Raw genomic sequence first — 13265 nt, forward strand, 5'->3', positions numbered from 1 at the left:
AACCGCGGCGTCCGCAATCCCAACCTCAACCAGAACCCCTTGATCAACGTGCGCGATCGCCTCTTCCACGCGCTCTTCTTCAAGATGGCAGTGACCTATGCTCGCCTCTTCCCACCCTCCTTCCGCCGCGTCTTCGAGTTCTTCGTCCTCCTCAAGGTGAGGGGCAGCTTTATGGGGAGGAGCGGGCACTCCTCTTGCTAGGCTGCAATTGGGCACTAAGGCATAAATTTCCTTATAGACGCAAAAAATCTTGGCCTTGCTACAGATCACAGCCTGTGTTTGGGCCAATGACCCCAAGCTGTCCACTGAGTTCCCGTGGGCCTCTCTTCTGTGAGACAGACATGAATAGTCGTAATGGTCTATGGTGGTCCCCACAGCACCAGAGCTCTGGTACCAGATCTGGAAATAAAAAGGAAATAACTGAGCCAGATGGATGGGCAGTCAGGCTGGTGTGGGTCAGGTTCAGGGATGTGGGCGTGAAAGATTTCTCTATCTGTTTCCAAGCAATCACTCGTTTTGGATACATTGCATATGTGAGATATTTGATTGTTGGAGTTTAGCTGGAGTCTTGTCTTTTCTGGAAACGATTAATGCACAACCCCGTTTTAACCCCATTTCTTTTTAGCAGTCAGCACCCTCCGCTGTGCCAGCACACCTCTACGTACCAGGGTAAAACTCCCCCAGCTTTCTTGTTGACTGGAAACCCCCAGAGGGGCCTGTCAGTGTCTGCGGGGTGAACTGCCTGTACGTTATGTCCTGCACTACGGCTTCCAGGGTGCACGCTGACACTTACCAGCATTAGTATGGGAAATTAGATAAGGAGAAGGGGGGAGAGGAGCTTGCCAGGTGACAACAGTGTGCTTCTGCTCCGAGTTTCTAAAATTCAGCCGCTTGAAGCAAGAAAACATTTGGGATATCTTGTCTCATACTGCACATATACATTTTCTCCCCTCCTGAGAAACGTTCAAGGTTTTAACATCTCTCTCTTTTTTTTCCCCATTGTATAACTGGATTCAGGCAGACAGGGAGACTGGAGCGGGGATTGTGTTAATGGTGAGGCTGTCAGGCAGAGCGAGCGGTCCAGCTGGTAGAGGTTCTTGCTGCTGTCCGCTTTTGATCAAAGTGCTCCCGAGGAAGTAAGAGTATTTACAAGGCATGTGTGAAGAACAGCCCACTCCCGCTCGCAGGGTCAGGAGTCAGCCAGACTCCAGCCTGGTCTCAGCTCTGTGCGCAGGGTCCTGGTAGGAGGTGAGGTCAGAGACTGGTGCTGCACGCTGCTGTTTGCAGATCCTGAAACTGCTTATGGTTCTGCCAGCTTCATGGCTCCTGCGATGAGGGAGGTGTTTCTGATTTACCTTCCCTAGCGTCTTCCTATGCAGCTCCTCTGCAGCTGTGATGTTTACCAGTCTGTTTATTCATAGCAAATAGGTCAGGAACGATATGTAGCAAGGACACCTAGTTTAATTAGGAATGAGCATCTAAATGCAGTTGGAAAGTGAGTGTATGAAATTCAGCTGTACCACTTACTGTACCAGCGTTTCTCGGAGCTTTCAGCTGTGAACTTTGGACAGCGCTGGGTAACATCGTGCTAGATTTACTGCCTTCGCTATAAGGAACAAATTTTATTAGTCCACTTTGTTTTGCTGTGACTTTATAGCTGTTCCTTGGAGTGAGCCAGGGCAAGGGATGGGTGACGCTCCACGAGCCCAGCCCCAGCAGGCCAGCTAGACCTCCGCTGTGGCAGAGTTTGTACCTGGCAGCAGCAAGTGGTAGATCTGAATGCGGAGCTGGCGGTTCTGCCGTGGGTTTGTGTCATCCTGCTCTTGTGGTGGGTTGTCTTCTGTTGAGGTTTCTGCCTTTGTAATGTAGGGCAGTCTTCTCCGGGCTTCATCAGAAACGCTTTGTGCTGAGGAGGGAATGGTTGAAAGCCACAGATGTGTTTCTGTTTCTTTCAATATGTTTTGGGGCCTCATCACATGTTGGTGCTGTGTTTGGTTGGTTTGCCTGCAGTGCAGTCATTTTGGGGCTGGTGTTGGTTTGCAGGACCTGACACGGCGCTGGGGCCTCTGTGTGTCACCTGTGCTTTCAGCAGTACACGTGTACTGCACAGGCATCGGTGGCAGCTCTGGTCTTGTGAACAGGAGGAGACTGGTCTTGCTGCTGTCTCTGCTGTGTTCCCCTGTTGATACGGTAGTGCTGAAATTGCCTGATTCTGGGCTGCTTTATTGTTGATGCTGAGACCACCTGTGTTGGAAAGCGTAAAAGCTGTTGTCCACTTGCACATGCATTTGCCCAAGTTAATCTGGTGTCCTTATGGGCAAAGAAGAGATGGTTAAAACTGGGGAGTCTGTAAACAGGCAAAAGTTGGTTGTGCTGATGGTCTCTGCTTTGTTTCTTGCTGTGTGCAGGCTCTCTTTGTGCTCTTCATCCTGGCTTACATTCACATCGCCTTCTCCCGCTCACCTATTAACTGCTTGGAGCATGTGCGAGACAAATGGCCACGCGATGGCATCTTGCGGGTGGAAATACAGCGCAACTCAAGCCGAGCCCCCATCTTCCTGCAATTCTGTGGCGTTGAGAAATTCCCAGGAATGGTAGTTGAATCCACAGCTGAGGAAGAGGAGGAGGAAGAGGAGGAAATGACTGTGGATATGTTTGAAAACAGCTCTATCAAGGTAAAGACACCTTGTGTTCCTTGTGTACACAGAAGGAGATGGGAACTGCGTTGTTGGTTTGGGGAGAAATGGTTTCTTAGTGCAGTCATCTTAAGGATGACACAGTCCTTCTGTGATCCCTCAGTCACCTGGAAACAGAGTGTGTTCCTTGGCTTCTGAATCTCCACGTTAGCCTCTGACGGTTTAAGATAGAAATTAGAGCCTGGGAAGGTGGCCCCTTTTGTCCTCCTTTTGGTGGTGGAGGCCTTTGCTGGGGGCACAGAGGGAGCCCAGAAGACGGGAGCTGAAGTGACTGCTAACGTGACTTTCCCTGCCACGGTTTTCCAACAGTTTGAGCTGGATATCGAGCCCAAGGTGTTCCTCAAGCCATCCCGGGTGAGCAGCACCGAGGCACTGACGCACAACGAAAGCCAGGAGTTCTCGTTTAGTGAAGCAGCCACTAAAGGTATGCAGCCTCTGAGGGAGACTGTGTCCGAGTTTGAGATGCTAGCCAGAGCAGGTAAAGACAACTTACGCTGCTATCTGTGCTCTCTCCTTCCCCTTCCCTGTGCATCTTCCCTGCACGCCTTCATCCCTTCTGGCTTCTCTGGGCACGTGCATAGTAACCTTAAATGTCTTCCCTGATGCGTTCACCTGCGGTTAATCTTGTCAATACTAACAACAGATCCACAGCAATACGGAGGGAGGCTGGGAGTCGGGGGTTGTCTGGGCTATGAAATTTGCTGAAGCCTCTTGGTCTGGCATCGTGTTTCTGCAGTGATCAGGCCAGAGATCTCAGATGAATGCGAGCCTCCCTCTTCTGAGCAGTTCGCTGTCCTCTTCAGATCTGCAGGGATACCACTGACAGCGCACATTCCTCCTCGTATTAACAGGGTTTGGGCTGTATTTTGGGTCCCTGAGTCAACACCAGCACTTGGAATAGCTAATTAATTCTGAAAGCCACCGAGCAAGTTTTATTGGATTGCGAGATACAGCATTGCTGTTCTGCATCGTTCAGGATATCATCCTGCTTTATTCCTCCCCTTGTTCCCGTACGACTTAAGCTGCTAATGTCTCATAAACTGTAGAGGGAGATTTAGTGGCTTTATATTATTTAAAATGGAATTCCAGTGTTGGAAAACTTCTGTTTCTAGTGGTTAGGGGAGGAAATATATTAAAAATATATATGTTAAAATAGAAATATGGCAATTGAATTCTTATTTAATTTGCCTTTTTCACCTACGCTTTTATCCCTGGAAAGACTGGAATTCTTTGCCCGTCAGAAGTACTGGCTGTTGTGGCTGTGGAGGATTGTGAGACTGGACGCTGCAGTAGCACTGTTCCCTTGGTCTTGCAGTGGTTTTGCTTGATGCTGATCCAGAGCTCATTAGTCCTGAATTTAAGATCATTAAGTCACGTAAGACTAGAGAGCAGTAAATGTTTTTGGTGCAATACCTTTATTAATAGTTGCCTGAGTTCTGTAAGAGAGTCACGTTGTACAGCGCTGTGTGCACTGATGGGCTGTGCCTGGATTTGCTGAACGCTGGGTTGGAAGTGATCCAGCAACGTGGTGGGAGAGAAAATTGTGCTGCTTCCCAGCATAGTTAAAAAATTCGTCTTTACAAATGGGTCCCAAATTCCTGTTTTTATCGTTTTTCCACGTTTCTTGTGCTATATAAGTACATTAAATTTTATGTTTAGACAGAATATTTACCATGGAAGAATGTTTTATGATACAAAGGAAGTAATTCTTTTGTTGCTGTTTAAACACGTCATTTCCATTTGATCTTAAAACTGTTTTATAATGGAAACAAAAGATGAAACAAACACACCAGTTTGTGTTTGCTGCCCAAAAAGTGGGATCAGAGGCGGGGAAGTAGAGTGGGCATTTCCGTCAGTGATGTGTCACTGTAAGTCAGAAGAGGCAGGTAGATTTCTTTTAAGTTGTTGTATCCTTTTAACTTTTTTTTGCTGTGGCGGTGTGAGATGCCTGACAGCTGCCTCCCCTCGCCTCTTGCAAGATACGCTGTGACAGTTTGAAAGATCGGGGATTAAATTGCTTGGCTCCGACTTAGCAGGAGGTTTTGTCCTTTCAGAGATGATGTAGCAAAAAGCATCTATTTTGAACCTTTCTTTAAAAATAAAAAATAAAAGTCAAAATCGAGGAATCTTCAGGCACCACATTTTTTTTTTGGAGAGCCATAATTGCTCCTGTCTAGTTTTGAGACTTGTAATTGCAGCAGTGACCTCTGTCTCCTGAGAAGTGCAGTGCTTTAGCCCTGTGGAGCGTTTACTTGGTGTTCAAAAAAAATCAGCAGGTGTAAAGCGTATTTTCCTGCTGTTCCCTAAACAACATAGAAAGCAGAAATTGAACAGCACAGGAACAAGTGGTCTAGGGCTCGCCAGGCAAAGATGTGGGCAGATTCTGGACAATGCTTGGCACAGCGTGGAACCGCTGCCCTGAAGCTTTCCCGGAAGTTTCATGTTAAGGACTAATGTCAAGGGAATGGGCTGCAATTTCAAAGAATTTGTGCTGATTTGTTTTAAATGGGTTGAAGGAAGCCTGGAGCCTGTGTTTGCAACTGCTTCTCTTTTCCAGAACGTGGTGGGAGGGAAGGAACCCAGAGGTGCTATTTCTTCTTGGTAACTGTTTGCAAACCCTGCTGCTGAGTCTCCCCTCCCACCCTCTCTTGCAGTGTGGCCGCAGGAAGAGTACATTGTGGAGTACTCGTTGGAGTACGGGTTTTTGCGCCTGTCCCAGAGCACTCGCCAGCGCCTCAGCATCCCGGTCATGGTGGTGACTTTGGGTGAGTGAGGGAGCCAGCCCGCTCTGGTGCAGGGGCGGGTGCGTGCTCTGCAGAGATACCTACGTGCAGTTTCCTCTTTCATCTTGTGGAAACTATTTATAACAGTTGATGGCGCTCATTTTCCACGTAGGAGAGCTTCTTTTTGGAGTCTTTATTGCTTTAGTAGGTCATACCTTTCCAAGAGGAGTAGTGTGAAATGGTGGAGCCTGTTTCAGTGAGCCCTACTGTTATGTCCAGCACAGTTTTCTCACTGAGGAAGGAAGAGTCTCTTGGTACTGAAGGTCTAAGCTCAGCGCGGAGCAGCAGCAGCGCAATGTTAAAGCCCAGTGGCAAAAGCAACTGTGCATGTGTCAGGGACCATACTGAGCAGATCTGTTTGGCACTGTCTCCACGTACTTCTGTGCCCCTGCGAGCACCAGCAGACTGTTTTCCTGGAACAGTGTTCTCTTCTCCTGGCGTTTGCGCCATTAAAACCTGTCTGAGTCAGGAATACAGACTCAAACCTTCTCATCCCTGTGAACTTAATTGATCTGTAACAAGCTGTTAGTGCAGCCATCAGACCAGATTTCATTACTTACTCCTAATCAAACTGAAGCACAGCTGGGCTGGAGTATTAAGCAGTTATCCCATATAGGTAATGGGCAGTTTCCATGTTAAATGTCTATTTACTGGCCTGGGTTTTCTAACTCAGCTAGACAATTCCTTTGTAAGCATCCTAGTAATTTACTGAAAAATTATTTGTGTTCATGCTTCCCATTTTACTTAGGTTTGGGCTATTTTTACAAGCCGATCAGTGTTTGTGAAATAGAATGCAGCCCCAGCTTCATGAGATGGAATTGAACAGCCTTCGTTAGTGCCCAGAGCCATGGGGAGGCGTTCACGCATCCTCCACTGAAAGGGTGGAGGGGGGATGGGGATGGTGGGCCCCAGCAGCGTCATGCTGAGGCCAGCTGATGGCCAGAATGTCTCGGCCTGGACCTCCAAGTCTTACCAGGACTTGTTTCTCTGGGCCATTGGTTGGGGTGAGCCCAGGGAGGTAGTCCAAGCCTAGAAGGCAGATTCCCTTTATGTCTGTGCCAACTGAGAGTATGACAGCGCTGATATAATTCTTAAGGCCAGATTGACATTAGCATTTTGACAGCATGGCTGGATTTGTCAGGGTGTGACATTTTCCCTCCCAGTCCTGCCCAATTTAGTTATACTGCCAAAGGTCTGAGCGCAGACGCAGGTCTGCTGGCAAATGTGCCCTTGCCTGTGTGCTTGCCTTGCTGCTTCCGTGGCTTAAGGTATGAACAATCTGAATGGTTTTTTTTGTCTTCTCTCTAGATCCTACCAGGGATCAGTGCTTTGGGGACAGGTTCAGTCGCCTGTTGCTGGACGAGTTCCTGGGTTATGATGACATCCTGATGTCAAGTGTCAAAGCTTTAGCTGAAAATGAAGAAAACAAAGGTAAGGCTTGGAGGAACCGCTTTCAGCACTTTTGCAGAGCAGTTGATGTTTTTCTGTGGATGCGTGAATATCATCTTCTGACTATTGATTAATCTCTATGCAGGGAACAGTTCCCTGTGTTATGTAGAGATGTTATTGTCAAGGGCAAAATGAAACAAGCAGGAGGGGAGAGGTGTCTGCAGACGTGATTTCCTACTGCCTTATGGCACTGCATAACAATAAGAGCGCTCCTGTGAGGAGCTGTTGCCCTAGATTTGCATTAAATCCTGTTCCTTTAGAAGGCAGTGGAAGTTTGTTCTTAGTTTAGGGGTTAATCACACTGAGCTTGTGTGTTTGTGTGTGTGTTTTTTCTCCAGGTTTCCTTCGCAATGTGGTGTCTGGGGAGCACTACCGCTTTGTCAGCATGTGGATGGCGAGGACTTCGTATCTGGCAGCCTTTGTCATCATGGTCATATTTGTAAGTTGACAGGAACTGGACGTTGCCTGGACTCTGAGCCCGGTGCTGGTCAGTGTACGTTTGATGTAACAGCACCGGCCTGAGCTCTCATCTGCTTTTAAAGCTAAGCTGATAGAGTTTGAGGTTCAACTCTCTGGTGTTTGTTTTGTTTTGTTTTTTTAATGTGGGTTCTTAAAGTCCTAACAGCGAAACAAACAGAGGAGCTGAAATGGAATTAAATGATGACTTTGTTGTCTAAAGGGACATTCTGATTCAAGAGTCTCTAAGTGTAGTTAAACACTCGGGCTGCCAAGGCACAGCGTGCAGAAGTCTGTCCTCTGAAACTTTTAAGAACAGGTCTAACTAATTTGCCAGGGGTGATCAAGATAGAACCAAGTCTCCTGTGATTGTGTGAGACAAGATGATTACAGATAAGTATTAGACAAGATCCCAAGTGATAACTAAGCCTGTGTTTATAGTCTTGGGTGACTGTCTCCCTTTGTGTCTGACCGTCCACTGACGCAGCTCCTCGTACAATAATATTGTGGCCAGTGAGAGAGAAGGAGATGAGTGCTGGGTGGCTGTTGTCAGAGAGGTGTTATGAACTGCTGGGAGGAGCACGGGTGTGGGATGGGAAGAAACCCTAGTTCCAGCTCTGCTGCTGCTGTTTGGTTTGGCCCCTGCTCAAATATTCAGAATCGGTCTCTTTACAAACAAATTACTTACTGTCTATTTCACTGCAGTAATACAAAGATTAATTGCTGTTTGTGAAGTCCTAATTACTCTTTGGGAAATCGGTCTGCGTAGCTCAAACTAACGAATGTGGGATATGCACAGCACGCTGTGCCGCATTGCAAGTCCAAGCTTGCAGGACTTTACAGGCCTCTGCCATAGTGTGATTCTGAAAGTAACTCCCTGGACCTGGGTGGCTCTAACGCTGGCTTCTGTTCTCGTATTTCAGACTCTGTCCGTTTCGATGCTGTTGCGCTACTCGCACCATCAGATCTTTGTCTTCATTGGTAAGGATTTTCTAAGGGATTTAGGGTGTACTGGACACTGTGCCTGCTCCAGCACAGTGTATCATGTATATACTCTTGACTGTCAATGTTTAGAAGCATCCTGCATGTAGCTGCGCAGGCAACATATCCCCCCGTCCCCCTACCCCCATGCTTGAGAGCACTGTTCTGTCTCTTGACAAGTTTCAGGGACAGTGGACTTCACCGCACGTTGCAGTGCTCTGCATGAGGAGTAATGTGGGGCTGGAGGGTTTTGTGGCGCCACATCTACTTTGTGTTATAGTGTGTTTTCCTTCTTGCAGTTGACCTGTTACAGATGCTGGAAATGAACATGACAATTGCATTCCCTGCAGCTCCCCTCCTCACTGTCATTCTGGCTCTAGTAGGTAAGGACATCAGCTCGCTTCTTGTGTATGTGCAGCGAGTCCCTTTGGGATCTGTAGAAAGTACAATTCCCTGTTCTGATGTGGCCATGGCAGGTGATCAGTGTGTCCGCTCATCAGAAGGTGGAAGGCTCTGGAATTTGATGGCACAGTGAGCTGCATTGTCCTTCTGGGTCCCCTGGAAAGCAGTTCATTTGGAAATCACATAAACTGAAGCTTTGTCTGTCACTGTAGTTCGTTTCAGATTCACACTTCTTATGACCACGTTGCATTAGCACAATTTGAATTTAAAAGACAACCAACAAAACCCCCGAAATCTGCACTGTCGAGAGCCAGCTGATGCTCTGGCCTGTGTAGTGACTGCAGTCAGCAGTGAAACATGTTTGGCCTTTGCTGCTGCTTTAAACAGAGCTAATTTATCCTGCGGTGGTCTTTGCTGTGCAGTCATACGGCCACAGCTGTGGACATGACAGAGGATTCCTTCGCGTGCCCCTTTGGGAAGCTCTGTGCCAAACTGGGGTCTGTGCCCTGCCGCGTGCTGACGTCAGACACCCTCTGTCCTGTAGGTATGGAGGCCATTATGTCAGAGTTCTTCAACGACACCACAACTGCGTTTTACATCATCCTTATTGTGTGGCTGGCTGACCAATACGATGCTATCTGTTGCCACACCAATACGAGCAAGAGGCATTGGCTCAGGTAAGAGCTGGCTGGGACCTCATTCCCGTATTGCGTGTTCTCGCTGCACGTCCCGTTCTCTGGTGGGAGGCTGCTTCGGATCCTTTCCGGCCCTCCCAGGCAGGAGAGCTTCCACTTGGGAGCTTCTGTATGTCTCCTTGGGAGCTGCCCTACATGTCACAGGGTCCACAGTGCAATTCCTTCCACTTTGGGTTTGTGCATGGATGTCAAGAATCACCTCGGTCCTTTCCCTGCCCTTTGTTTTTCTCTGTTGAAGACCTGTTCGTAGCAAGGTGGGTCTGATTACCTGGTAATGGGAGCCCACACCACCCTGTGCAAAGTGCCCCAGCTCAGAAGGAGTTAGGAGTAGAAAGAAACTCACATTTGTCCTGTCCATTGCCATATCCTGATATTTATTGCCTTTCTGTCCAGGTTCTTCTATCTGTACCACTTTGCCTTCTATGCTTACCACTATCGATTCAACGGGCAGTACAGCAGCCTGGCTCTCGTCACCTCGTGGCTCTTCATCCAGGTCAGTAGCTGCCAATTCTGCGGCACGTTCACGCAGCCAGCGGCGTGGACACGGGAGCCATCCTGTGAATCCAATCCTGGTCACCCCACACAACTCAGAGGGGTCTGGCTGCCTGCAGTTTGAACTGTTACACAGCTGGTTTTGACAGCACAGCCACTGGGAGCAAAGTGAAGGAAATCGGCTGCGTTTTGGGCTTTATCAAACTTCTTGTCAAGCTGAGTTTGAGTAGCAATCTTTATTTATATAAGAGAGTAAAATAATCCCTGCTTGGGAAATGGAAGAGCAGAAGGAGGCTATCAAACAGCGGGACTTCTTGGTCACTGGCTCAAATCCAGCCATGTGACTGACAAGAGGCTGATGTCAAGTGAGTGTTGGAAGGAGTTAGGGGAGGATTTCTATCCCGTCTTTCTGGAAGAAATCCCACTGGGGACCTCCCCTGCGGAGGCTGGGGAGTTGGTCGGGTCTGTGCAGTGAAGGTGCTGGCAAGACCAGCTCCAAATTGATGTACCAATATCCTGGTTCAAGCGAGGCTTCTGTGTGTCCTGGCTGTTGGCCTGTCCCCTTGCTCTGCTGCAGGGTGGAGACAGGGACCCGAGGACAGGCCAGAGAAATGCCTTTTTCCTTCTTTTCTTCAGAGAGAAACTACAAAAGCTCTGACAGCAGCTTGCAGGAATCATAGTGGAAGAGACAGATGTTGTCTCGGTTGTCAGAGCAGCCAAATTCTCCACTGTTTTTACAGCGAGAGTACAGCGTAGTTTTCTAAGGTATGTGTAGGCTCGCTGCATGTGAGTGACTCCTTTCCCTTTGCCTTCTCTAGCATTCGATGATTTACTTCTTCCATCACTATGAGCTGCCAGCCATTCTCCAGCAGATCAGGATCCAGGAGATGCTGTTGCAGAACCAGCAGGTGGGCCAGGGGACTCAGACGACGCTCCAAGACAACCTCAACAACAACACTACAGCTGCCCCCGTCGACGTGGGGGGCCGCCGTGCCCACCTGCCCGCCGGGCCCTCCGGGGAGAGCAGCAGCCCGGCTGCCCTGACCCCCAGCGAGGCCTCCAGCGTCATCGCCGCTGCCACAGCGGCTTCAGTCGGCAGCGATCTGAACTGGGTAGCTGAGACAGCCGCCATCGTTACGGAAGCCTCGTTTCTCTCCGACCTGAGCACTACCCTCCTGGAGCCGAACGTCGTGCACGAAGCCATGGCCAACGGGAGCCCTCAGGATGCTGCCGCTGCCTCCAGCTTGGTTGCCCGCATCAGGGTCAGCAGCGACCACCCGGAGACGGCCATGGGCTCCATCACCATTGAAGTCACTTCAACATCTGTGGTGGCTGCAGCAGATGTTCCCCCCGCCGCAGAGGCGGCAGCGGCTGCGCCCCTCGTCCCGCTGCAGGCGGAGGGGTCCTCCGTCCCCAGCCCTTCCCTTCCTGAGCAGACTGAGGCTGTCGAGGGCTCAGACAGCCGAGCAAAACCTAGTGGCAAGAACTGCGTTGCGAACAGCAGCGTGGCAGAGACCCCTCCAGCCGTTGTGGAGGACGCTGATCAGGACAGACGCTTGGGTCGTGCTCTTGGGGACCGGGGGGAAGGCGGCCCTTGCCCAGCACCAGCGGATAGTACACCGAGCTCCAAACCTTGCTCGGAGCCAGACTTGAGGAGCCTGTCTTGAGTCCCCGTTACTGTAATTCTGGACTGCCAGGAAGGCATCTGGATTTCGTTTGTTACTATTTCTCACTTCACCATCATCCTTAACCCATGAATTCCTCTTAGCGGAGGCAGAGCAGCTGGGACAGAGAAAAGGGGCTGCGGTGAATTCCCCTGGGAAAGGCGAATTCCCCTGGGAAAAGCACGTGTGCGCTTGTGTACGAGAGGCTGATGTGCATGGGAGCCCTGCAGTCAGCTCCATGCCACAGCTTTTCCTTGCCCCCGGCTGCCCCAGCTTTGCCCCCTCCAGTCGCGTTTGCAGTCCAGGTGCTGTTCACAAGTGTGAGCTGATTTGTGACAGACAAATCTGCGTATGTGTGTGTGTGGCAACTTTCTGGTTAGAATCGCAGCTGCACGTGAACAGGGAGAGCATTTTCAGACATCCTCAGGAGAGCCACAGAGAAACCTGGTAAACTTTCCTTCTCCTTTAGGGGAAGAGGAGCTTAAGACCTTCCCCAAACACTAGGGCAAAGCTGGGCAATAACCAAAGCAGAAGCTGCAGTTCAGCCCCATTTTTTCTGTCTTTGAACTTCCCTCGGTCAGTGGGTTTGGGGGTAGAAGCTGCGGTGTCCAGGGTAGAGCTTCCATCCCAGGAGAGGAGCGTTTGGCTGGGCACAGAGGCAGCAGGGTCAGCTCCAGAAGTGCTGTCCCTTCTGCTGCTGGTGACCTCTGCGAGGGCTTCGGGAATTCACCCTCTCTTAGATGTATGTGGCCAGCGTAAAGTGGGAGCTCCTGGCACAGGCAAAGGTTCTCGAGTAACATCTCGTGGGAGCTGATCTGTAGCGTCGGTGTCTGTAGCGACGTTTGGGGTGAGGAGGACGGCAGCTCTGCCTCTGTACAGCTCTGCTTTCGGCACCTGCCCCTGTGGGTGATGTAGTTTGCTTTTCAGTGCCTTGTCCCTCAAAGGGGACACGTTTGCATTTAAGATCAGCCCCATCCCAGAGGAGAGACCGGCTTTTCACTGGCTGAACTGTTGCATGAGATGGTTTAGCAAAGAACCAAAACACTAAAGCCAAGACATTTCCCCTGATTTTCCCCTCATTTCCCTGGCAGCGGCGGTGAAGCTGGCTGTGCCCGACCCCTCTGCGATGCCGCTGGCTGACCTGGTACCACGGGGCTGCGACGTGGACCGGATGCCCCCACACGAGGACATGGCTGGAAGGAGGGTTTGGGATTGTGGGTAGAGCGGAGCGACGCCGGAGCGCGTCCTGTCTGTGGGGCTGAGAGGAGAGAGGAGCTCGGGGAGAACCGCAGTGGAAGGGCAGCACTGGGAGGTGACAGGTGGGGCACTCTGCTCTTCGGGGGGGTGGAGGGGTCGCCGTAGAAGCGCCCCCGAGTACAGCCGCCTCTCCCCACAGCTGAGCAGCCTCTGTGGAGTCCGTCTCCCTCGGAGGGCTCTTGTGTGCGTTTCGGTGTCTTCTACCAGGAAAGGGTTTCCGTGTCGGACCGTGGGGGCTCCGAGCCCCCCGCTTCACTTTCTCTGCATTTCCCACCCAGGTGCCCCCGTCTGGTTTTTTTTTTTCCCTGTTCTTTTTGTCTCGAGGAGCCCTGGGTGTTGCTTGGGGAATGGGGGAGCCTGCTCGTGACCAGCATGGCGGCTCCTCCTGCA

General features: G+C 50.3%; 1 protein-coding gene across 1 annotated transcript; it reads left to right on the forward strand.

Annotated features, from left to right (window-relative positions):
- Nucleotides 1-6: 6 nt before the first annotated feature.
- On the forward strand, nucleotides 7-11621 carry TMEM259 (transmembrane protein 259; the record flags this gene model as incomplete). The annotated part of the gene is made up of 11 exons (XM_009889044.1): nucleotides 7-156; nucleotides 2409-2675; nucleotides 3006-3120; nucleotides 5351-5461; nucleotides 6788-6910; nucleotides 7267-7367; nucleotides 8308-8365; nucleotides 8665-8748; nucleotides 9312-9444; nucleotides 9856-9955; nucleotides 10773-11621. Coding segments are annotated over 11 exons (2091 nt in total), but the record flags the coding sequence as incomplete, so codon positions are not given.
- Between the last annotated feature and the right edge of the window lie 1644 nt (nucleotides 11622-13265).

The sequence above is a fragment of the Charadrius vociferus genome, unplaced genomic scaffold, assembly GCF_000708025.1.
Source record: "Charadrius vociferus isolate BGI_N301 unplaced genomic scaffold, ASM70802v2 scaffold2447, whole genome shotgun sequence".
Lineage (NCBI taxonomy): Eukaryota > Metazoa > Chordata > Aves > Charadriiformes > Charadriidae > Charadrius > Charadrius vociferus.